The sequence below is a fragment of the Convolutriloba macropyga genome, chromosome 3, assembly GCF_964194025.1.
Source record: "Convolutriloba macropyga chromosome 3, txConMacr16.3, whole genome shotgun sequence".
NCBI lineage: Eukaryota > Metazoa > Xenacoelomorpha > Acoela > Convolutidae > Convolutriloba > Convolutriloba macropyga.
Genome location: NC_134470.1, coordinates 25875584 through 25902934, shown reverse-complemented (window position 1 = coordinate 25902934; position 27351 = coordinate 25875584). Strand labels below are relative to the sequence as shown.

General features: G+C 32.6%; 1 protein-coding gene across 3 annotated transcripts in view; it reads left to right on the top strand.

The window, feature by feature from the left end:
* LOC142336103 (uncharacterized) overlaps positions 1–27351 on the top strand; it is a 45142-nt gene that overhangs the window by 15380 nt on the left and 2411 nt on the right. For 2 of the 3 annotated variants that reach the window (XM_075384648.1, XM_075384650.1), the window contains exons 2-4: positions 2958–4392; positions 15593–15811; positions 20216–20340. In XM_075384648.1, coding sequence (XP_075240763.1) covers positions 4284–4392; positions 15593–15811; positions 20216–20340 — 453 coding nt within the window. In that variant the 5' untranslated portion in view covers positions 2958–4283. Of the gene's footprint in view, positions 1–2415; positions 4393–15592; positions 15812–20215; positions 20341–27351 lie in introns of all 3 variants that reach the window. The other variant, XM_075384649.1, reaches the window with a different exon arrangement.

Sequence of the window (27351 nt, the reverse complement as noted above, 5' to 3'; positions counted from 1 at the left end):
GCAATTATCCAGAATACGTCTTACGTCTACAAAAAGAACGTCAAATATGACAAAAATCAAAAATTAATTTTATTTTTCTGTGAAAAACCCGTGTGGAAGCCAGTAAATTCATAACGAATTCTTTAAAAACATTAGATTTTGACACACCAATCCCTTTTAACACCTTCCCCTGACAAAAATTTTTTCATTTTTAACCTTTAATAAACGAGACCAGGTAACAAACAGACAATAAAGTGAACAAAATTGCGAAGTTGAAATGTTTTTTTTTTGTCATTTTGGTAAACAATTGTTTTCAAAGTCATGAAATTCATTATCTATCTTCTAATATCAGAACATCGGCGCATCTACTCTTCCAGGAGAAACCAATCAAACCGGGTCTTTGTACAGGAAATTAAATACGACTAAAAAGACAAAGTAAAAACGACAGTTAAAGACAAAGTTAAAAAATTCAATTAAAATCTTCGAGAAAGTATTGTCGAAGCGGTGAGGAACCACAATCTATGTTTTTAAGGATTTAAATATTATCAGTTGTGCGTTATTTTGGACGCGAAAACTGTGATATATGAACTGACAATAACGTGATAATTTGACAAAATTAGAAAACATGAAAAATGGGCAAATACCTAAAAATTAAAAAAAATTGAGAAATTTAGTAGTATCAAAGCAAGAACACCATAACTTAAGGCATAAAACAAAATAAAGACTAAACTGGAATTCAGTAGAAAAAAAAAGAGAACTCTTTGATTGCTGACACTAAGCTACAAGTTGATCAACGTAAGAGAAAATGGAGGCAAATTTCAATGAATCATTTTTTATTTAAAAAACAAATATTTTAAAAGTCAAAACGTCCATCAGCTTTCAAGCAATCATCTAGATAAATTAATTTCGAACTAATTAGGAAGCCAATAGGACCTTTCACTAGTGAGCTTTGATTTGAAATGTTCTGATATTTAATTAATATAAAAAAGATCGAATTTTTTTTTATAAAAAACCGACTGATGACAATCCAAATTATTTTTGGATTGTAACGGTCCAAGATTGGTACATAACTAGTCCTGCTAATGTTGATTGTCAATTAGGAAAATTTAATTTTTGGAATGTCATTGATTTAGATATTTTGTCTGTTAAAAAGTCAAAAGTAAATGCTGCGTTTTCGATAATCAACGAACAATGTTAGCAAAAAACGGCAAAGTTTTATTTACAGAGCACTCTCAACGGAAGTTGAAGTGGAATTAGTCCCTTTTTCAGTCTACAAAGATTGTGTTAGTGGTGTTTGGGTGTGCACTTCCTGCAAATTTAATCAGAGTGGACAAAAGGAACTTATTTCGTGCTGTTTTTGATGAAAAAGTCTGAATTTTGTGAAATTTTTATCCGGAATTTGTGACAAAAAATTCAATGAAAATAGCTGACAATGTGTTTTTCCTTTAAACGTAAAATCAACAACATTTTCATGAAAAATTTTTTTAAATTTTATTAAAATTGGCAAAAAAAATTCCGAAAAAAGGTGAATGAAATCAACGGAATTCACTCTATTTTCTCGAAAGTTTAAACCTCGATCTCTCCCTGTCAAAAACGAAAACCGAAAAAATCTTTTTAATTCCATATTCTACGCTAGACAAGCTTTCTAATGATACCAGTCTCAACTCTCTACGATGAATATATCGATCGGCCAAAATTGACTGAACGAAAAAAAAACCAGTTGATTATATAGTTCCTCCCCCCCCCCCCTCAAGAGGGGTCGGAACAATAAATTCCTGTGACAAAAATTTGAGAATCATACTGATTTTACTCAACATACACTTTTTATTATTTACAAATGCTAATTTTCATGTTGAATTCGTCACAAGAGAAACTAATTTTGTTCATTTAGCAGCCTAAGTATTTAAATTTCCGAAATTCTCTGACCTAGAAGGGTTTTAAATCCCGTATTACATAAGAACCGAAATGTTTAAGTTCAAATGATTTGCAGTTCATTAGAATACGGTACGGAAATAAGCATAATACGTTTTCTTCCAAAATAAAACAAAAACAAAAAATTGCGCGGGCTCTGTACATTAAAACGCTCAACTAGATACTTGAAATGCTTTATGAGTAACGGCTACAAAGGCGAAGCTTCTGTTAGATTAAATTTCATGCCTTTTAAAGGAATAAGGCCGTAAACAATTTTGAAAGGAATATTCGCAAAATGAAACACCGCAAAATTGACGCTTTTTGTTCACTAATTTTGAACCGATAGCGAACATCACTACTATTAAACCTATACTTGTGACAAAACATTGATTAGAAAAGCGAAACGTCAATACATAAAGCAATTACACCAACAACTGCAATTAAGAATTTCTAAACAACAAAATTCAAAAGATTTTACAGTTGATCGTAAATTAATACGCTCCAAATTGAATTGTTTCGATTCAGGATTCTGTAAATTAAATGACCACACCCCTCCCCGAAATTAAACTATCGACAAATTCTTTACAAATTCAAGCATTTATTTGTCTTAATAGCTTATCTTGAAACAAATGTTTATACTTTTTGTTATTACCAACCATCTAATTCACTCTCAAATAAGTTTATGTGAGAACTTTACGGCAAATTTCTTTTTATTTCCGCGAAATGGTAACTAAAACAAAAGTGGGAAATGTCTATGAAAAATTACCCTAACACATTGACTTTTTCCACATGAATAATCGCCCACAAGTTTTCCCGTAAAAGCATTTGGGGGGCCGTTATCAACAAAAGCACAAATCTACACACAGGAGGCAACAATGTTTTTCACAAAATTGCACTTTCGCACGAAGACGCTTAAACGCGTGAACAAAAATTGTAGATAAATTACCCCCTATACCACGCCTTTTCCATAATTGCCAAATCTGCAATATTTTCAAATTGACAACAAAAAACCTCTTTCCATTCACTAGAATTAAAATAAACAGCCATTCTATTTGTTTATGTTTTAGACGCCGTTGGACAATGTTAATCCGATTAATTAGCTAGCTGTTTAGTAGTTAAAAACCATTGGGCTATTATTTATTACCGATTTCGCGACGTCAGGATAAGCTTCGATATTCCAGCTGCAAGAGGATAGTTTTGCAAACTAGAGTTTATGGATTATACTTATTTCCCATATTATTTCTGTGTCAAAAGTCATCTGTTCATACTTTCGTCATTTTAAGAAGGAATGTTATCTTCCATCTAATTAACCACTTCAAGTTAGCACTGTGAAGGGTTTTGCTATTCAATTATCGTGTTTATCCCGCCCGCCGGGGTATTATTTCACGTTTCAGGGAGGGATAAACGCTTTCCCCCAAAACGATCTCAAACCAAATTAGACGAGATTTATTCTGCTTCTTTTTCTTTCTCTGCCATTATTTACGCATTACTGAATTTCAGACAAAATAGCTTCATAATGGAAATATGATACTTCTTCCTTCACTCAATTTTTCTCTTTTTTTTCCACCAAAATTTACATAGAGACATCTGTAGTAGGAAATAAGAGCAAAATTTTTCCTATTCCTTGTCTTTGTCTTATTATATGACGAAAAAAATTATTACCACAAAAATTTAGCTCTCAAACTCAGACAAAAATATAACGTCATAATACATGACAATTCCTTTGTTGAACCGCAAAAATTGCCTGTCAATTAGTAACCGCATCTTATTGTGTGAATTTTTTGACAAAATATTGCTGAGAAATTATTTATTAGTTTTGAAATAATGCAATAATGGTCAAAACATTGGTCCTTGTTTTGTAAATTTTCCAGAGGTAATACGTCTATTTGTATTATATTTGATAATTGAAAAAAAATGCCTATGCTGTTATTAACTTCATTGCGGGGTTTCATCCGTTCAGTGAAAAATTCCATTTTATGATTATCAATTTTGCTGAAACAAAACAAAGAACCTGATCAATTAAGAAAAGCCATTTTTGTTCACGTTTGCTGTATTCACTCCCTTTTATCTATATCCTACTGCTCCCTTTTGATATTAATCTTTTGGCCCGAATAAAAATTACTCGTTCGGGTTTTCTATACTTTCTTATTTCCTTTCCGGGCTTATTTTTATTAATTGAGCTCTTCTTTTGTGTTAAGTAATTTATTTTTGTGAACAAGTAGTGACGTAAAGCGTGGTCAAATTTCAAAGTTATAGATCGCGTGAAACTCGTCAATGAAAATTGAAAAATAATTGTAAAACGACATTACGTATATTGATTGTTGAATTATGCTGTATTTTATCTGAAGTGTTTACTTTGTTTATTATCGATTTAGCGATTGATACACATCGTCATGAACTTAGATTGGATGAAAAACTTGTCCAGATTTTTTCTACTTATTGTTCACGTTCTTAGCTGTGTGGTACAGATATCTATGGGACTTTTAGTTCAACATAGCAAAGGTTAGTCTCAAGGTTCTCTTTCATGACAGCTTCCGATGATTAGGCAAAGCTTCCATGCTAAAAAGAACTTTTTCAGCTAAATGATGGCCCCAAATGAAACAGTACAGCCTGTCAGCAAATAAGAATTGGTATCTTTAAGAAGACACTGAACTTGCCCCAATAATTTAAAAAACTTCATATCTTGAAGCATTCACTTGCAAGTTTCGAACTGCCACGTCTCTGCATTGGCAGGGTGTACAATGCTAGATTTTCCTATATAGAGTGCCAGATTTCACACCCAAAAATTCGTGTTTCAATCAAAGTCACGTGAATAAAGTCACTTCGAAACTCTGGCTGGTACCTCAATTACTGACAAATTTTGTCAGTGCCATCATCAGAGCCACGTAACCTATACTTAATACATGTTTGGGAGCGTTTCAGAAGTTTTCAAGTACGCCTTTTTTGAAGAGTATTTACTTTCAAATCAAAGGACCTCGTTGGAAGTAAAACCGTTCGCAAAAACCGACTTTGCTTAAAAACTTTGAAAGTGAAATTCGAGTATTAGAGCGTCGTTTGGGAACAATTACGAGGCTTAGCTTTTAAAAAATTGAGTATAAACCGGGAGGAAAAATATAAACAAAAAGTTTTTTTCGGTCAATTTTCAACGATCGATATGATAATTGTAGAGAGTGGTCAGTGGTATCAATACAAAGCTCGTCCAGGGTAGAGTATATATTTAAAATGAGTTTTTTGCATGTCCTTTTCTCGGTGATTTATAGAGTTTCAAAACTTTGTGAATCGTGGACGGATTACCGATTGTCGCTAAAATTTGTTAAAATTGTCAACAATAGTGTTTCACCTCTAAATTTAGAGCAGGGCTGCTGAATGGTTTGATCCGAGTTCCTTTTAAATAAATTTTTGCTGAATTTCTCGAATTTCAGACTTTCTCATCAAAAATTGTGCCAAATATGTTTTTTTAGCTCATTTTATTTAAGTTTAGCAGAAGTTGAGATTGAAAACTGCTTTCACAATGTTTTTAAAATAAAAAAAGCTAATTTGTTTCCGCTTCCTAAATTAAACTTCTTGAAGTAATTGTCCCTTTTTCTATAATTTAATTCGAAAAAAAATCCAAAAGTCACCTCTATTTTTGATATGTTGAAATATTGCATTTGCCAAATTATCTATTGGGGAAATTTTTGAAACAGATAGGTGGCTCAGTGTTTTAGTTGGCGCAAATCAAGGCTCGATGAACAAATGTGCTTATATAATGAGCGTCAATGAACATAACAGATTAGAAATTGGGTGTGAGCTCAAGATTTTTAAGGCTTTGATAAAATGTTTTTAAAGCTTGTCTTTTGCCTGCTCTTTGTGTTCTTTTTAAAGTCTCATGTCTTGGTCTCACTAATCGAATAATTCAATTGGCTTATTTTGTTTGCACAAGTAAAACTATATCCTGTTTTTAGTGGATATCCAATGGCTTCGATGCTTGGTATAAAGTCCGTTTAAGAAGTTATCTGTGCATTTTTGGACTATGCATCTTTTACGTCACACTTCTGTCGGCCTGAAAATTAGTCTAAGAATAGACAGCACTTTTTTCTGTGAATGAACACTTAATTTGTAGATTGGCGTTTTTTATTTAATGATTTCATGTCATTTGGTACTACGAGTTTCCAAAAAAAAACGATATGATTTTTACAATTTTTTTTCTATTTCATCTTTTCCGTTTGCCTAATAAACAATGACGTCAATGACAGGTCTGTTTGATCTCGTACGAACTGGTTAAAGAATATATTTCATTGTTGAATATCTTACGCTTTTGACGGCTCCGAAACCGTTCTCTAGCAGAATTTATTACAAATTTTAATTTTCACATGTTTTTTTTGTACTTTTGCAGTCGTTCAAATTAATCTAGATTGTAAAAGATCTCAGTGGTGTCTTTTGTTTTTTTAATTATTCCAATCCATTGTTTCTAATTACAGCTAATAATTAAAAAAAACTTCCAGATGAAATGTTTGTGAAAAACAAAAGGATTTTTGAACCTTCTCCTTTTTATTCTTGATTTTGTCCTCATCTAACTTAATACTTTGGAAAGTATGACTAGATTTTTGAAAAAAGAAAATTTTTCTGTTGTTTCTATATTTGACTGATGTCTTTAGGGCTTAGACAACGTGTTTTCATAATTTTTTTTTTAAAGTTTTCTAAACTGGTCATAATCTCTGGTCTTTTTTGTTGTTTTCAAATACAACTTTTACAAAGACGACTCATTGAGAATCAAAAGAAAACCCACTGAGGAATTAAAAACGATTTGAATTGGTTGTTGCTTTAATAGATTATAAAGTATCAAAATTTTGGCTTCAATGCAGGTGTTTGGTAACAATTAATGAAAACTTTTGAGCTCTGGCCGAGTTCATTAACTTTTGTATGTTCATTACTTATTCTCACCAATAACAAACCTAATGTGACTCCTACGGAGTTGCAAAATACTCAGTTTTGTTTTTAGCAGAACGCTTCCGATTTTTATTAGTTTTGAAAGCATTTGTTTAAAACAATCAATTGGTTTTTGAACTTTGTCTTTTTTATCTTCTTTCATACAAAGAGTAGCTCAGTGTATATAAAAAACAGGTCAAATCGTCTTTTTAGCTAGCCAAAATTTAATCTTTATAATTGTTTTACTTTCGACTAATGGTTTCCCGGCTTTGATACTAGAAACTTTCAAAACTGCCTTTTCGGAAATCTGCGAAATTTTAAAGTGTTTCTTCATTTTTTTGCCACAATACAAAAACTAATGAGAAGGTGCCATTGGCATTAATAGATTGCTCAATTTAACTATTAATGACGGGTCTGATTTGCTTTCTTAAAAGATATAAATTAACAGTCTGCGATTGCTTTCTGAATCATACAACAGGAGTTTTATATGAATCTTTCTACCGATTTCAGCTGATACCTATTGCTTTTAATCACTCAGAGAATGATGGTGTTCAAAAAGGCAAACTTATTTTTGTACTTTCCCATTTCTGTGGTCTTTATGGAGTCTCCTTAAGGATAAGTGTCGTATGTTTCTTCAGTATAATACAGATTAATTTGTTATGTTTAAGTTTTATCGGATTTAATGTCGATTTTTTGTTGTGTTTTCTTTTAAATATAAACATCAAATTTTGAGCGTATTCGATATATGTATTTATTTGACATTTGCGTTTGCATTGTCTTTTAGTCGCATTAAAGGCAGGTTTCATCGGTCCTCTAATGCGGCCTTACTTTATTCAATTAGTGCAATATGCGAATATTAGAAAGTTTTCAATCTCTTCCTCATTTGATATACCATTAAGTTAAAAAAAATGCGGATGAGCGGGGTAGGAAAATTATGTGAAAAGGCTCGTTACCGAGCCTATTTTTTTATTCTCATTTCATTTTGAAGATGAAGGCCTATTTATGCACAGGGGAACAGATTGATAATTAGTTCAAAAAATGTTAATTGAAGATTGATATTGAGTTACTAGGGTAACAAACAGTTGCATAACACCAAAAACAGGTCAATAAAAAACTGTGAGTGAATATCGCAAACGTTCCAAATTGGAAGTTTTTTAACAAGAATTGGAAACTGGAAGTGAAATCGGTAGTTAGTTTTTGTTGTAAACGCTTTCCTAAAATATAAATAAATTGTGGCAAATTTCAATTATTGTATTGAAATTTTACTAGTTCTTCTTTTTAGCAGACTTTGTTTACGTGAATAATGGCAGAAACATTAAACGACAACATCATAGAACTGTTACGCTTGGGAACTGTCAAGCATTGTTTTGAGAGTGCACCAAAATTTGTTGGTAAATTGTATTTGAGTTTTTGTGTGAGAGAGATAGGGGCACTGAGCCAGAGTGTTATGTGGCACAATAACAGTAGAATGTAGCAAGGTTAAAAAAATTTAAAAAAACTTTAAATGAGAACACAAGTGGCAAGTTTAAAAAACGTTCATGGATTTTTTCTAAATTTCTTATTCATTCTTTGTTTTTTTTCTGATATTTTTTACTTTGATGTTTTTACTGTATTTTTTATCTCCTGTTGCACTCATATCGCATATCAAATTCACCGACGAAATTTATTTCCTTATTATTTTAACCATGTTTTAATTTTGATTTTTTTCTGGTCAGTTATGAATAAAATAAGACCTGAAAGACCTAAAAAGGTGCCATAGTGCCATGATCAATTTATGTAGTTTGGAAAAGGATTCACCGTTATTTTCAGAAAAAAGTGTTGTCAAAATTCTTAACAAGTTATGAGGAGAAAATTAGAAGTTTTTTGCATCGATCGAAACAAATCAAATTAAACTTCAATTAAAATTCTACTCCTGGCCAAAATTGAAAGCCACATGGTTGCGAGTGTGTTACATTAATGTATGTGATTAACTTTTTGACAAACGTCCTATCTAAATATTTGGGGTTTCTCTTGTGATAATTTTTAAAATCATTTAGTTTAAATTTCTTCAAGGTTTTCATTGATTTTAGAGTAACGAAAAAGTCTTCTGAACTGTCAATTCCTTTAAGCACTATCCTTTCAACCACTTTGAATGTTACTGCTTTTTAACAACAAAAATGGGGTCATTGATTTTTTGTAATCACTTTTGAAATCAATCGAAATTTTTTCTCAAACCATGCCAAGTGATCACTTGTGAGATTACTTGGTTATAAAGTCTATATCTTTTTAACTGCTGATAACCTTTGAGAAAAATTTCGTTCAAATTTGAGTTATGGTTCTTTTTGCAGCCTTAACAACAAATAAGGACGCTCGGTAATGTGCCTTTGCACAATGTTCCAACCTCGCTCAACCACATGTTAGACTTAATTGTCCACCAAAAGAGGAAGAAACAGAAATCTTCAAAAAATCACTTATTGTTCGAAAATAATTGTTGTACTAATTTAAAAAATCGCTTTAAGTTCTAATCACTAACACAGAAGGGAAACACTAAGCCAGTAGAAGGACGATGATACCTGCCATTAAGAAAAGTAAGAGACAAGACAAACAACAAAATCAATTAAAAAACAAAAACTTACTTACTTACTACTAAAAATCAACGTCTATCCATTTTTTTGAAAAAATATTTTGTTTCAAAAAGATAATGGACCTGTCTTTATTGAGTACAATCATCAAGCAGACTGAAACCAAAAAAGCAAAGTCAGAAAATAAGTTGAATATTTTTAATTAAATAATTAAAATCATATTCGTGAAAGCAATTAGGTATCAACTGAAATCAAGCAAGTTCTTCATTTATACATCCATACATAACCATTAAGACCTCTCGTTATACAGAACTTCATGAGACCACTAAAGGAATAAATACGGTCGAAAATTCATTTCGTTTTGGTGAGGAAATGATTTCGAAGCCTTTAAGATCAAAACCTATGCAATAAAAATGAATAATATAATTTGCACCTTTTTCAACGCCATTAAGGTAATAAGTGCGTTGTCATTTATGTGCCTTTAATTTGATGATCGGACGAGAGGGAAAACTCGTAGTATCAACGCCAAAAAGCCATGATTTAAATATTAAAACATTAATTAGGACTAAACTAAATCTAAAATAAATTTTGATCGAAAATTCAGGCTTGATTTGCATTCATTCTGGTCTGTTCACTAATTTAAAGACAACAAAAAAATGCAAATGTGTTTTAAAGAAATTTATAAAGCGCCCATTAAAATCCGAATAGTTTTTGAACCGTAAAAAACCACAACTGGAACCAAATTTTTTCTTGTTCTTGCTGCTTCTCCATTAAAACGAAAATATACCAATTGTTACCGAAACAGCTAATTTGACCAAAAAGTCATAATATCAAAACTAAATTGAATTTAGATACATATAAATTAACATAAAAAGCTTTATATCAATTGGAAGCATGAGATACCAAATGAGACTTTTGCATAATTAGATTCAGTCATATGGCTACAAAAAAGAGCATCAAATGCTGGCAAATCTCATGAGTTCATAAAAAAACGAAAAATATTTTTCGGAGCCATGAGACCAATTAGCTTCACTCATAAAACACAATTTTGTTTCATTGGACCTCAATTGAACATAATGGGACCTCTTTCTTTTCAACCTTTCTTTTTAACCTTTTCAACCTTTTTAACCTAAAAAGAATCTTCTGTTAATAGGATTTAAAAAACGCAATTTGTATTCCAAGCAGACAGACCCAGAAACAATCCAAACGCTTTTTCTTTATAAAACTCAACGATGAGACAAAAATTGGCCGTGCGATTGCTGTGCGGCCGTTAAAAATCGAAATTGTTCTCAAAAAATTGCGTACCAGTTATTTGGCAATCGAAATTTATAATATCTCAGAAATAGCATATCGGTTTAAATAAGCGAAAAATCGCAAAAACTTTATTAGAGGAAAAGTTTTTAGGGAAGAAGATTGTGTCAGCGGCTTTTATGTCTGCAGCAAATTGGACAAAGTAGCCAAATAGTCATATTTAATGCCATTTTTTTAAGAAAAAGGAAATATGCAGAATTCTCAGAAACTTAGCTGATATTTTTTCAATTTAGTTGGCTCAAACAATTCATCAAATCTCCTCTATCTTCAAGCGCAAATCTTTAACAATTTTATCATAGTTTATCAAAAATATATCAACGTTTAAGCAAATATTACGAAATATGTGAGCAAAACTACGTAAGTTAGGATAACATTCAGAAATCTTCAAACCTTCGTAACTCCTCGGCGAAATTAAAATTGAAAAAATCTTTTTAATGATGAAGTTCTATTTATCATTCGGAGAAAATTGACTGAACAATGAAAAGCCCAGTTGAGTATATGATCCCCCCCCACTAGAGTGGCTGGGAACAACAACAGTTGTATACCTCATTTATCAATGGAAAAGGTTAAATGTAATAGGAAAAAGTTTATTTCTTTATTTCTTTGATGGTTTTTAAGAGGCTTATGTGCAATTAACCAAATAGAGTCCACTTGAACTGCTTCGGAAGTTTTTCGTTCTGAACATTTCTATTGCAATAAAACTTTCAGAGCTCTTTTTTTTACTTATCCGTAAAACATGCTTCTACTTACTCGTTTTTTGGAAAACGGTTACTTTTTTTGTTTATCTGGTTACTTTGTAGTAAAATTTATGTTAATATTGTACGATTCTGTTCTTCAATTGAGACTAAAGCGTAATAAAACTGTCTTCATTTTAAAACTAAAACTTCCATTGGTTTCTAGAATTTTCTAGAATTTCTATTACTCCAAGCTAATGACCTGGTTGTCCATAGAGCATAGCCGAAGCAATATTTATGTACTATGCAGGCTTAGGTGAGTGACATTTTTTTCAATAGTTAACTCAGAAAACATAAACAGATTAACGTCCATCATTTTGAAAAGAAAAGATATGAGTTGTCACTACAACAATGTTTAAACCTGTCAGATCCCAATGCTCCACTCAAGTAGGTCTTCCAACCCCACTGCGCCATTCGTGGGGGTCTGATAAAACTGCGAGCAAAGTGGGTCAGGCACACTGCGTACAACCAAGTGATTCTAATACCCCGGCTCTCGACCCAAGTGGGTCTTGCCAGAACCAATTTCGACCAGGATGGTATAGTAACCTTTGTGCGCATCTCAGGCGAGTCTGATCAAAGCTTGCTTGAGTCACGCGCCTCGAAATATAAACCAAGAACTCCACAGCTTTGTGATACTTGCTATCATGCTCAAGCGGTAGAGACTAAGTTGTATTTTGTGTTTCTGATGTTTCTTTTGAGCTCAATCGTTTCTCTTGGTAATATTTTGGTAATCAATTTTATCCCCACAGGAAGTTTTTTCTGGACTGATAATTTTATTTAGTTAACAAACAGAATTTAGTTCGTGAATTTTGAAAGTTCCATCTTCTGTCCCCAATCTTGACTAAATGTGGATAAACTTATTCCTAATAATGAAAGTAGCCGCGAAAAATACGTACTATTGGTCTTCAGTTAATTTTGGCAGTAGTAGGAAAATCTAAACCTGTTTGACCAGGAAAAAAGAACCAAGTTTCGGATCGAACGAGAAAAAATAGCAAAGGTTAACGTGGAAAAATTAAAATAGAGCGAGACTTCACTTCATTTGTTGTGACATAATGATAACTATTATTATCTGCAGGTAAGACGAACTTAAATTTGTTCTGCATCAATTAGGATACTTGAACATATGTGGGATTATTTACAAAAAGAGTTTTATATACAAAATTCATTTGAAGTTTTTTAGGATAAATCCTTGTTCCCTCCTTTTTGGTTTTTCTTAACTAATCTGTGATATTATAAAACAGTATCATATTTTTCACTTCCTGATTCTTTTGATAATACAAAAGAGCAGATTCAGTCATATTCTAAACTGAAATGCTCTAAAAATCTAATTCAAGACAATGACTGTTTCTTTGGCATCTAAGAAATGTCTCAATTCGTGTTTTCATTTGCTCCAAAATACAACATTGGGTGGATAAAACTGGTGTTCTTTGCTTGAAATAAAGGGTGAGGAAGGGGAAATTGAGCTTCATATTAAAACAATTTTCGTAGATTCGCTCATACCAGTGTTGGGTTGCCACTTGTCATTAGTCATAAAAGGACTATGAATACGCTCCTTGTCTGATTGCTTGGAATGATTCTGTATATTTACTAGGACATCATATATGATCCTTGTACGACAATCAGGACATCATATAAAGTTAAGACAAATATGAAACTATTAAGAATACTGGGCACCTAAATTCTAATATATTGGGAATCAAATCAATATCACAAAAAGAAGATTTTTCCTGAACTGTTAATTTTATTTGATTCATAAATAGAGTTTAGTTCATGAACTTTGTGAGCTCCGTCTTCTGACCCCAATCTTGACTAAATGTCAACAAACCTATTCATAACAATGAAAGTAGGCAAGAAAACTCTGTGCTATTGTCCGTCAGTTAGGTTTGGTGGAAAGTAGGAAAATCTAAAGCTGTGTGACCAGGTAAAACGGACCAAGTTGCTGATAGCATGAGAAAAAGCAAAAATCAACTCGGAAAAATGAGAACAGCGAGCCTTTTCGTATTGCTTTGTGACATCATGATAACCATTATTAACTGCAGGTAAGACAAATTTAATTCTGTGCCACATCAAAAATGACATTTGATTATATGTGGATTATTATAGTTTTTTAAACGAATAATATTTGTCGTTCTTTTGTGACAAATCTCTATTGACAAATCTCATTTTTTCATTTCGTGATTTTTTTTGATAAAATAAAAGAGCGATTTTAGTCAATTTCTTAAGTTGAAATGCTCTAAAAATCTAATTCAAGACAATGATTGTTTGTACGGTTTCCAAGAATTTTTTACAGTTGTGTTGCTATGGGTTCCAAATACAACATTGGGCGGATGAAGTTAGTGCTGTTTGCTTGAAATGTAATGATAGATAGAAGAAATTTAGTATCAATTTGCATCAATTTTTATAGACTCGTTCATACACGGGTTGCCACTCCTTAGTACTCATACAAGCATCTTATATGAGGTCAAACCATCATGCGCTAATTCTGTGTAGGCTTTTTGAATGATTGTTAGGAATGATTCAGTTTGTTTGATAGGACATCATATATGATCCTTGTACGACAACTAGGATGCAAAAAGTTAAGACAATTATAAAACTATCATGAATACTGGGCAACCATCAGTGACCGATGTATCATTACAAGGGAATCGTATATAATCAAAAAATTGTTACTATGAAATCATATATACTTTCGTATCATCACCCTGCAATCATATGCCTTCCCTCTATGATAAGGAGATGATTCACTTATTGAACGATAAGCACCATTGTGAGATACATCTAAAAATCTACTAAACAATATAAAAACAAATCTCGTGAGTAAAACCAGGTAGACTTATAGCGATACTGTCAACCTATAGTGATTTTTGCATTTTTATCAATTCGCGTTTTTTTAATTACTTAGACAAAAGTTTTTTGCAATTTTATTTGCCTGGCACACAATAATTACAAAATGTGTGTTTTTGAGTGAAATTTGATGCTCATTATTTTTGTAAATCATCATAGAGATGTGAAAATTCCCTGGGGTTGAGAAACTTTTGATCAAGTGGCGAAGCTAACGACAATTCTAGGGGAAACGTTTCGACTTTCTAAGATACTTTTAGCAGTAGATTAATTGATACTTTTTTGAACTTTTGTGTTGCTTTTAGCTTGAGCATTATTATGGTTCAAGGAAATCGGCGTAATTTAATTGAATAACTGTGCAAGAGAGGAGATTATGTAGAAATCGCGCTGGTTGATCAGCTTTTATAACAATTCTGCTACTTTCAGCGCATTTCTTGAGAACTTAAATAGTTTTTTATAATAATTTCAGCTCTTTATCTCCCTTTATCTTAAAAAAATTTAACATTTGCCGTACCACTTGTTGCGAAAGGTCTTCTCTTATCATATGAAAGCAAGATGCTCAGACTTTCAAGGCCATTTGGCACAATAGATCAAAGGAAAGCTAAAAATCCCAAAAGTATAGCATATCTTGGTTTCATTTTTTCCGTTTGTGACCCCAAGCATACTGGTTACCTATCGCCCGACTGTGCTTTGCTTAGACAAAATAATATACGAGGTAATGGCACCTAGTCAATGACTGGTGGGCGAGTAAGCTTTAATTTTTTTTGAAGTATTCATTGAGACCAACAATCAGAGAGAACACTTATATTGATATTTCAACAAAGATAATATTTTGAGGTCAATATTTTTTGCGAGACAATAAAATTTGTTCAGGCAAACATCTTTTGGTTCAAGCACCTATACATAGATTAATTTCCCCTGCTTGGAGTCAATGAGAACTTCTGGTACTTTTAGAGAACCGAGTACCTCTCCTGGATGTTAAGCCAGGAGTTCGAACTCACTTCTGCAGAGTCGCGTGACCCTGCTTGAAACTTGCACCACAGTTCTGAAAATTTGCCCGTTCCAAACTGCTAAGATCACTTCGAAATTCTAACTTAGATTTCAAAGCGCCACTCAGTTCTCGACGAATGCCAGGTTTTCTCAGTGACCTCGTCAGAGTCACGTAAACTATAGGTAACTAAAGAAGCCAAAAGTTCATGGAAGTCAAGCTCTGAGTGTTTATACAAGAACTTCTTGCCTTTGACCGTGCGCCTTTTATCTGTGATTATGGAGATTGTCGACGATTACAGTGAAATACTAAATTGTTTACCTCAAAAATTTCGCTGCATTTTTACAACCTCGTTGTAGGAGGTCTAGACAGACTGACGCGTGATGACAACAAGTACTTCCTATCCTATCCAGATCAACCGCAGCAACAACAGCAGCGCTTCTCCATTAACCCAGACAGGGACTACAACAGTGCCTACATCCAAGCTGGTCCCAACAATCAATACAACGGCATGGACAATGGTCATCAGTCTTGGCAGAACGGCTACAACCAACCCAATATCAAAACCATCAGACAAAGTAATAATTACCTATGCATACCAAATAAAGTTAAGATGCATTTACCTTAAGATATTTTGACAATAAGGTAAATTTAAGGTAAGTGTTATTAATTAATCTCAGACGAAGTTTGTAGCAATTATATTAGTTCTGTCGGTCTTTTGTTATACGATTTTTCGCTTGACCGATTTTTCGTCTGACGCTTTTGACTTTTCGTCCTCAAAAACGGGATAAACAGGTAGCGCCCAGCGGGCATTAAGTGCTCTTAGAGCCTTTCAGCTCAAACTGATTTAGAGACTTATAATTATGGTGTGAAGGGCGGTTTTTAGAGACTGAAGACACCCCACACTGTTGACCCCCCTCCCCTATTGCCCCCCCACCGCGCTGTTGCCACCACCCCACTATTGCCCCCCCCCCCGTGGGTGGCTACTGACGAACAACCGATCGCTAAAAACACGCACCTTTATACTAATTTTCACAATTTTTTTCAAGCTTTTTGAAACTTTTTGTTATTTTTTGAGTTCTTTCAGCCCTGGGTGTCATGGAAGCTCCTCCAGAGTTGTATAAAAGGCTGCTGCATAGTTTCTAGTGGTAGTGGAATGGTTTCAACATCTTAACATTACGAAATTTAGCATTTTTTTACAAAACGTGCAAATTTTTTCAATTTTTTTATAGTTATTTTTCATTATTCACGTCTTTCCATACGCAGGGGCCAGAAAACATCCTTAGAGGGGTTTGATAATAAGTTACTGAAAAAATATTAATTGCCATGGAACAACTTTCAATTTTTCAATATGACAAATTTTAGCAATTTTTTTTTATAAGACTTGCATTTTTTTCAAGTTTTTTTTAAAGTTTTTCTGGGTTTAAACAATAGATTACTGTATAATTTCCAAATGTTACGAAATATTTTTCAAGATTTCAACACCACGAATTCTAGCATTTTTTTAAAAAAAATGCAATTTTTCTCAATTTTTTTGACGTTTGTTGTCATTATTCAAGTTTTGTCAGCCTAACAGAAAATCTCCAGGTTTGATAACAAGTTATTGGGAAATGTTTTTCGCCATGGATTAGTTTTCAACTTTAATTATCACAAATTTTAGCAGTTATTTTATGCAACTTGCAATTTTTCAAGTTTTTTGAAATTTTTTGTCAATTTTCAGGTTTCTCTAGCCTCAAGAGCAACATAACCTCCTCTAGCGTTTGACTATAAATTGCGCATAGCTTCTTGTTGTAAAAGAATGTTTTTCAAGATTTTAATATAGCTAATTTTTGAGAACATTTGCAATTTTTCAAGCTTTTTGAATTTTTTTCACTTTTTATCATTTTTTCAAGCACCAGGGTCGAGGGACCTCCTCAAAGGTTTGATGATAAGCTGTCGCATAAATTCTAGAATTACTGGAATGGTTATCAATATTTTAATGACTCCAGCTGCAGCAGTTTTTTGATAAAGTTTCATTTTCTTTCAATTTTTCGTAAAATTATTATCATGTTCAAAGTTTATGGATCTTTATAAATAATAAATAATAGATGTGTTTCTGCGTAATCGCAGCGGAGCAGCATTAGGCTTTGAGTCTGCATTAATAGTAGCCTGTTCTCAGCTGTCCTTTTTCTATTATTCCTCACATCTCAGACTGTTCATTTAGTGAGCATGAATGCTCTTTTTTGGTGACTATAGCAACTTTTTTTGCGTCTGAGACTTTCACGTGGTACCATCATTGCAGCCAAAATTGGTCAGGCTATGGTCAACCTGAATTGGTCAGGCTATGGTCAACCTGAATTGGTCGGGCTATGGTTCTTCTTATGAACCAGTGAAACTATTTAAAGCCTGAAATAGGGATACTGGATAGTCTCTCGAGACAATAAAATGGTTTTGAAGAATTCAATATCATTTTATGCAATATTTTGATAAAAATTGCGATTGTTTTCAAAATTTTTGAATATTTGTGTCCTTTTCTGCGTTTAACAATCATTACTGGCCAATGAAGCTTTTCAAGTCTTGCAGATGGGTTATTTGACGTAACTCCAGCGACAAATAAATAGTTTTGAACATTTTTTCAGTGCAAAATCTGGAAGTTTTTCTTTTAATTTTGTATTTTTTTCAAATATCACTTTTTAGTTTGATTTATTTACAAATAAAGCTAGAAAACTAAAAGTTGGATATTCGAATTAAGCTAAAGCTAGCCTCACTAAACCGTGGCTAGCTACTGACAAAGCCAACCGCACGCCGTTCGTTTGATGGTAATTCGCGCGACGTTTGTCAGTTATTTTCTTAAATTTACCTTAAAATGAGCAAAGACAAAAAGTAACTACAACTTGGTTAAGGTGAATTACCGCAAAATTTCTATATAACTTTTTTTTCTGTTCGAAAATGCAGAATTCATTTGGTTAAATTGAGGTTCTCATTAGCTATGTTTTTGTGAACCAACATAAGATCTGATAAATTGGATTAAAAAAGAGGAAATAAAAACATCGTCTTGAGTGGTCATTAAACAAAGTGAGGATAAATTCGGATCGCAAAAAGTTTTCGATATCAAACCACTGCTCAAATTTTTTAATTATACGGACATTTAGAGTGAGATCCAAGGTCTATTTATTATTATAACAGAACACATTTGGCTTTTTTATGCATGCAGCTGTACAGTTTTTAATTTAAAGTCAGTTTCATCTCTTCTTTTTTTACCTCAAAGAACTTTTTGTGATTAATCTCGTGTGCCGAACTGCCTAAAGCGCAATTAACATGCTCTCCATTTTTGTTATAATTGTTGGTTGACTTAAAATAATTATTAAGTATAATTAATAATTAAGTAGTGAGTGAGTGGTCTAAGCTCAATCAAGCTTCATGTCAAAATCCTTGCATGTTACAACTGCAATCCTTATGTGTTTCCGCACTCAGGTAAAAAAAAATCATTTGACTTAATAAGATTAACACAGTTGGGCTTTTCATCAACTTTGACTTTCAAGCAATACTTGGCTCGTTTGCGAAAAATCTTTTTTTGCAAAATAACAAAAAAAAACTGTTCGAAAACCTAAATGTTTTCCTAGGCAACCATGATCCAAAGTTAACAACCAATCTGAGCCGACCTCTGTAAACCTCAATCGCTGGTACACTTTAGATGGCGAGCTAGACAAGAGGATGTGTGTCAAAAACAAAAGCATCAAATAAGATTTTTTACGGAAACTAGAATAAAAATAACTAAACCTGCCACAAGTCAAGCATTTTATTATTTTCCTTACTTAATTATTATTTGTGGGTCTCTACTTTGGGATCCATTCACCAGCTGTGTAGTTGATAAATGCAGTTTAATGTGTCAAATAGTGCCAATTTTTTTTATCCGCTTATCTCGCAAACGTTTTGTTTTTTTTCGAATTCGGTTTTCAGCTAGTGTCTTTTTGGGACATAGTACATAAGAATTGGTCTCACTTGAGATTAAGACACTCAATTTTGACTTCTCTTTCGTTTCGGGAATACATCTGTAATAATAATATTTTCTGTGGCGACTTCGAACTCTTAATAGATTAAACGAGGTATTGCAATATTTTGTGGAGGAGGGCGATGGCAGGGTGAAACGGGCAGAATCTCATAAAAACAAGATTTAAAGCCGAATAAATCCCGACTTGATGTTGGTCTTCAACTCATCGGAACAAAAGTGTATCCATGTCCTGATCCATATCAATCTCCACCGTCGGTGGTTGCAGACACGGCGTGGTCGAACGTGGCGCAAACCGACCGCACACCGTAGATAATCAAGTGACGAAAACTGATTAAATGCCGCTTTTTACAGTTGTATTTTAATCTAAACCAATATCAACTTTTGGCCAACCAATTTTCAGTCATTTGGCAATGATTCTCATATTTTTCTCATTGAACTCTGCGCCCGTTCGGCTCTATTTCCAACCTCCTTTTAATAACCCAGTGAAACGAAACTTGATAGCCATGATAAGAACATGATAAAACATGGAAAATCTTGCCAAGATCTTATCAAGGTGTTCCAAAAAATGTTTGTCTATCAAGATCTTGGCAAGATGTTTCAAGTTTTGCACGACTTAACAAGATCTTGCATGTCATGGAAAGGTGAATCAAGTTTCGATTCACTTGGAAAAATTCCATAATACGCGTTAATTTATTTATCCCGGAACTTAAAGAGTTTGATAGTGAAAGTGGTGCAAAAAATATTTTAATTATGTTACCCTTTTGAAACTCCTCGTATACCATTTTCTTATAAACAGCAAATCCATGCGAAGAGATTATTCGCAAGACAGTCGCATATTAACCAAAAACCAATTGATCTCTGATCAAAATACTCTGTAAGCAAAACTCTAATCAATTTTGTATTTAAAAATTTTTTAAGCTGAGTTAGACACCGTTTAGTGCCATTTGTGCATTGCATGTGGTGTTTTAGTTTCATTTATGCAATGTTTAAGCTATCAAATGTTATGCGTGTGTGAGCAACGACCCAGAAGACAGCTGTGTGGCTGGCAACGTCACCATCAATGGTGCTCTACACACCAAAGAGTACGGAAAGGCAGAATGCGACGGATATTGCTTCGTAAGACATATTCTCACCAAACTACTTACATTTCCAGTTCAAGGTATTCATTTCTCCTCGTTTATGACGCAGACCATATTTTTGAACGCACACAGGGGGTACGGTGCGTTCAAACATACACATGCGAGCAACATAAACACAACAACTTTTTTTGAACGAGCAACATAAGCGCACCAAGTACTTACGATCGAGCCAGAGTCTGCCACTACTACTGCTACTGCTACTACTACTTCTCACAAAATTAAAGGACCAAAACTTCCATAATACTTTGACAACCTAATCAGTGCAAATATTCTCTTAATGTCTTCGTCATGGGCTTATTTAAAAGATTGGAGTTTTCTTTAAACAAGAACGAGGCAAATTCTGGATCATAAAATTTTTTGGTCTGCCTGAGTCTTTTTATAACTTAACCAAGCCAAAGCCTCGATCAAATCATATTTTGTCACATTTTGGTCTGGACGGGTCTTTTCATAAGGATTTGTGATCGAGCACATGAACGCAACGAAAATTTGAACAAAGCAAATTCTGGATCAGAGGAATTTTTGGTCTGCCTGAGTATTTTCATAGCCAAAGTGGTCTGGATGGGTATTTTCATAAGTCATTTTGAAGTAGGACCTCAACCTGGGTTTTTACAAAAAAATATTTTGTCACATCAGAATTAAGGCGCCATCTAAAATTGTCAATTTCTCCTTGTCGACACTGTACAGGGGGTTTAATCAAAAAAGAAAACATTGAAATTTGGCGAGCGGTCTGATTAAACTATTGTTCAGATTAAATTGACACGACCACAAACACATACAAACACGCACACACACACACACATACACACTCACACACATACACACACACACACACATACACACACATATACACTCACAAATTATATATATTTATGCATTTTTTCAAAATGGGGGAAATAATATGGCAGGATATTTTCTCCTGTCAAATTTTCAATTTTTTTGTGTCGTACAAAAATTTTACCATTTGTGTCATATTTTCACTTTTTGTGTCGTATTTACGCATCGTGAAAAAAAAAGAGAATAATTAAATTGTATCGCATAGAGAATGATTTGATTTTCATACATAAATACAATTTTCACTACAATCTCAAAACAGGAGCTGTTCAAAAACCGAAGGGAAAACAAGCAAAAAGGAAATGCACTAAAGGGTGGTTTTGAAGGGGATATTAATTAATATTAATATAATATTTGTTACCAAATTGTTGTTAAAGAATATGATTATAATTATGTTGTATTATACAAATTTGTTTGAAAACAAAACAAAAGAGCAAAACTTATCATAAAAATATTCATAAGACAAAAAAAACTACAGAATCAACTTTTTTTCATATTTTGAGGGCTCGTTTTCATCTTGGTACCCATTTTAAGTATTTAATTTGTAATTCAACAGACTACTAATTAAAAAAAAACATTCAAAAATATATTGAAAATTAAAAAAATGTTTATTGGCCTCTAAAATGTCATAAAAAGGAAACAGGGCAGAAAAATATTCAACATCGTCATTTTTCTTTGAAATCACAGATTATTTTTCAAATATATAAGACACTTTGTTGTGGTGGTTTATCTAGCCTCTTGAATAAACTCCTTTGGTTGCCCACCAGGGTTACTTATCGCCGGTCTTTTAATTGATCGTACATTGTGAAGAAAAGTTTTTATAATTTTTTAAATTGAAAAAGTGAAAGATCGAAATTTTTTGACAAAAAAAATAAATTTGTAAACGTCTGTAGTCACTTACACTAAAATCGAATTCCAAAACCCAACAACCTTACGTTAAATCTATAATTTGTTAGAAAAAGGCCGAGTAAGAGGGAAGAGCAACAGAAAACTAATTTTATCAGAAAAAAAAAGAAAAATGTGAGTTTTCATTTCTGCATTCTGTCGATTGGATTTGATGCTTCAAAACTTTTTTTCTATTAATTCTTGCGTTGGTTTGCTAAATTTATAAAATAAATTGAACAAAAAGTAAATCATAGTTTTTCGTGTAAATGTATGCGCAAAACGTCGTTATCGTTCGGGATTAACTTTAGGAGTTTAATATGACAGCAAATTTCTCGAACCTTATTTTTTAATGACATTCAAAAACATAACAACCTGAAAAACCACTATTTGAGGAAAAAACAAGAAAAATATTCATTTTGAGTCTACTTGGCTGCAGACTAAATTGTTTTTAAGGTTTGAACTGTTTAAAAAGTCTATTTTTGATTAACAGTCCAATTTATTGGAAATTCTTTATAATTATATGTTTTCACTTATTGTAAACAGTAGGAAATGCTGCTCAATTTGCTACAAAATCTTTGAAAAAAAATTTAAATAAGTTCTTTATGGGTTCTGCGTGACTATAGAAAACCGTCTTTAAATTTAGTAAAATTATAAATGGTACTAATATAAGCTATCTGCAGAAAAGTTTTTTTGGAGAAACTTTTGCAAAAAATCAGAACTTAAGAGCTCCAACGGTTTCAAAAACGGCAAAAAAGAGATTTTAGAGCTTATAGGTAAATACATTCTTATGCAGTCATAAATTCCTATTTCAACTACTCTATAGTTGCATTGCTTTTGAAGGTCTTTCTCTTCGCATAATTGTGTTTTTCTGTGGAAAAAGATTGACCTCTTTTTTGTAATGAGATCTTTAATTATTGCGAGAATTGGTTTGACTGACAAGATCAAACAAAAAATGTGAGATAAAACATCATTGTACCCGTACTTAATTGGGTTGTATGCTTTACATCTCCACTGAGTTCTATAAATCATGTCTGTTTGTTACAGTTTTTTCTCCAACAGTTGCAGAATAGCTTGCTAAAGTTGAGGAATTGTGAGAAAACTGTTTAAAACTACTGTGTAAAAATCACGGTTTGATTATAAGAGAGTTATTTTGTGTAGTTAAGCAACAGGCAGCAACTAGATTTGTAGATCAAATGGTACTCCTAATCATTTAAGCAAAGTGCATGTTTAGAATCTGAAAACCATCATGGATCTTTCTACAAAATTAGTTTACGCCCAAAATAATCTGAAATCAAATAATACGACTTACAGGCTCACTTATTTTTAACATTATTTCAGCAAAATCAGTTGGAAGAAAAACATTTCTTCGAAGTCTGCAAATAACTTTGTTATTTGATTTGCAATCGTTTGCTAGCAGAGTTAATATAATTTTGTACATAAAACTCGCAAGTTAAATCTCCCGTAAGCAAAACTTTGATAATAACCAATGAATTGATAATAATTTCAAAAATCTTTCTACTTTTTTTTAGACTTTAGGATACTAAATAGTGTCAACTTTCGCGATTTAGGACTTTTTCAAACGAAAAACAAACATTTTTCATCGTTATTGAAATATTTGTAGAGCAAGGCGTTGAAAACGCTCTTTTAGATAAATTAATTTGGCTGTCTTTTGGTTATGCAGCTTTTCCCAATTTTTCTTAAGTTGTAAATAGATGGTGACATTTTTTTTTATTTGCCAGCTTGTGATTTGATGGTTATATTTTCGTTTTAATTCCGCATAGATACCTTAGGTTTATACTCTGCTTTTAAAACAAGAGAAAAGAGATTTTTGAACTTCACTTTAGCAAGTGCTTTTTTGCTCTCTAAATTAGGTAAAAGAAATCAGATAGGCAAATAATTTTATGCCTACAGTGGAATTGATTTATGTGTCGTACGGTCATTCAATTTTGACCTTTTCTGCACAAAACTTGTTTAGATACTTGAATTTGAATCAAAACTATTTAGTTTGAGCTAACTGAAATCATTGTTTAGAAGTTTGGTTTAAAAGGCCTCCGTTCTGATTCAGCTACGTTTTTATTTCATTTTGATGATAAATATTTAAAATGTATAGTTTAGAAATACAAGGATAAAACATTTTGAACCCTCTACACATTCATTTATTAAATGGGTCCTCATATTACAGGGATTCTATTGCAGGAATCCACATATTACAAGGGAATGTTTTAGATATCCACATCATACAAGAGATTACTTACAGTTTTTAAAAATCAATTCACAATTTAGTACTTTAAATCCGTTCCGATGGGACAGCATTAAAAATAATAAAAAACTGAATTGTTTTCTGGTGTTACAAATGCGAGCATCATAGATTATTTACACAGCTTTTATAAAGCAAAACGTAGCACCAGAGAGGACACTATATGATCGTCTGGTTCGTTTTCAAGTGCCTCTTTCACTGGAGTTCGAATTCTATCTATGACTCATAATGCATATATTTATCTTATACTTTATAAAGAAAAAAGAGAAAAAGAGAGGTAAAAAAAGTTGAAAAAAATTAACAACTTCTATTTTTTAACTAAAGACTTAATTTTTTGCCATTACAAAGTTTGAATAAAAATACGTTTAGTAGAACATAATTTTCAGTGAAGGAACTGTCAAGGTTTTCAAACACATTAAACAATTTTCTGATTCTGTTTACGATGCTGTTTTTTGTAAACGTGTTGTTGGCTGGTGAACTTTTCTTACATTTGTTATGCGAAAAAATTGAGAAGTTCCGTTTCGGTTACGAAAAAATTTGATTAAAGCAAATAGTTTTCTCACCGAATACATTTGATAATCAATTTGAAAACTTTGTAAACGTGTAATTCCTTGGCAGAATAAATATTCTTTTTTTCGGGGACATATTATGAGCAACAGATATGTTTTTTTAAACAAGATTACTCTTCAAATTTGGTTAAGTTTAGCATAAATCTTATCCAAGTTTGTTCTGCTTGCAGTTCCTTAAATTAATATATCATTTTTAATCACAGGTTTTGCATATGTATTGAAAACTTTTTTTATTTTCGCTAAAGTCAGCATTTTTCTCAGGTTGTAAAATATCATTCCGAATTGTACTAGCTTTCCTCTGAACCGGTTGACTAGTTCACATAAATTTAAACTGCTGTGCATGGTTACTCCTATATACTTCACTAATTTTACGTTCTCTTAGTTTTCTTCGCCAATTTGGTGCACTTGATTTCGGTTCGTTTCGGTAAAAAATTTAATTGTTTTTGTTATTTGTGTTGATTTTTCGTTTATTTTTATCATTTCTCTTTTCTGCTTTACATAAACTCTTTGGGTCTTTCTCTGTAATGTCACATTTTTTAGTTGTTGGCTGTATTTCTGCATCATCTGCAAACAAGAATACTTCGGTTTCCGAAAAGATTAGTTTCATACTTTTTACGTAAATAAGGAATAAAAAAGCTCCTTTTATGAACCCTTTAGTTACTCCGTAATTTACTTTTGATATATTTGATGGCTCATTCAGTTCCCTAACGGACTATTTTTGACCGTTTAGGTATGATTCAATCAATTTGTATATTGGACCTTCAATTCTATTATTCACACATTTTGCTAAGAAAATGCTTTGATCAACAGTATCGAAAGCTTATCGTAAGTCTACGAATGTGCAGACTCTGAATGAGATCATCCACTCTAATAGACTCAACTAGCGTAGTGATTGAGTCAACTGCACTTCTGTTTTTTCGAAACCCCTATTTTTTACCCCTGAAAAATTCTAAGGTCTTAAAAAAATGTGGAGCTGTTGAAAAGATGTTCGAGATTTTTTCCGTTTATAGCTGAAAGAAAAAAGAGACGATGATTGCTTGCATCAGACAAATCTCCATCTTTGTGTAATGCTTAAACCTGGTAGCTTTGAGGCATTCAGGAATTGATGCGTTGGTAAAACAATCATTAAAAATTTCACTCAAATTTTTCTAAGAGAGAAGGCAATCTATTTTTTAAAAAAGACAACTTTAATGTTCATAAATTCTTCGCTGTATTTTGACTTAGATTTCTTTATGGTAATAAAACCTCCAACTCATTCGTTTTCATGAGAAACTTAGAATAATCTTTTTGCGCACCCGTAGTCTCAAACTTTTTCTTATGTTTTTGAGGCAAAGGCTTGGTTGAAACTCTGAACATCAGTGTCTGCTAAAGTTTTCGTTACTTGTACGCTCATCTCCACTTAAGTCATTCATGAGCTGGTAAAAATTGACCTGACTTTGACGCATGTTTTTCAATCTCGCTCTGATAGAATTGTTTCATTTTTAGTTTTGTTGGTTGCTTTAGTTTCTTTCTCTGCTGTCGGTATATTTGAAATGTATCGTTTGTCTTCAGTGCAAGATTTTGTTTGTGAAGCTTTTTTCTTTTTCCAGCTTCCTCTTTTAATCCAATGTCATCTCAGTTCGAGAGATTTTTTGGTTGTGTAGTTCGCTTTTGCGGATATCTCTCCAGTAGATTTCTTAATGTATTCTGCAAAAACATAAATTTTCAATTTAGGTTGAAAATTGTATCCTCTGTCCTATTTTTTAATAACTCATGATTTATGACAAATTTTTTTTCTTGTAGAAAAGTATTTTCAAGCTTCTGCCAGTTTCTAGATGAAATTTTTTCAAAACTACTTTACATTTTTTGTGATTATTTACAGTTATAACAACAGAAAATTCATCTGAAATGGAAGTTTGCTAGACCTGGACAATTGTCCTTTTTTACAGAGGAAAATGACTAAAATTGATTTAGACGTTTCTTTTCCCCAGTGACAGTGCGCTCGTTAGCAAGCTGAAGATAATTGCAATTCATAACTTCAAATAGTTTTTGTTTTTTACCATTTTGTTTTAAAAAATTAAGAGTGAAGTTCCCGCAGACGGCATTTGTTGCATTTCCAAGACTAAAGACACAAAGTATTGTGCAATACAATGAAAATATTTTTTGACAGCATTTGGAGGCATATACATGCTTATGATGTACATGGGACGTTATTGACGAAATTAAATTTCACTGTGTTCCTTTACGTTTCTGCTTTAAAATTGTCCACAACTCTTGTTTTTGTTTTTTGCCTAACAGAAATTCCAACTCAACCAGCCCGTTTTGTTCTGCTTGAATGGAAAATTGGCCGATAACCAAATAATTAGAGGGTTTTGTATGTTGAAACTCTTTTAGCCATGTTTCAGCTATACAGATTTTTCCGGTTTTCCCCCACGCTCTCAATTATTACTTAAAAATCACCTAAAAA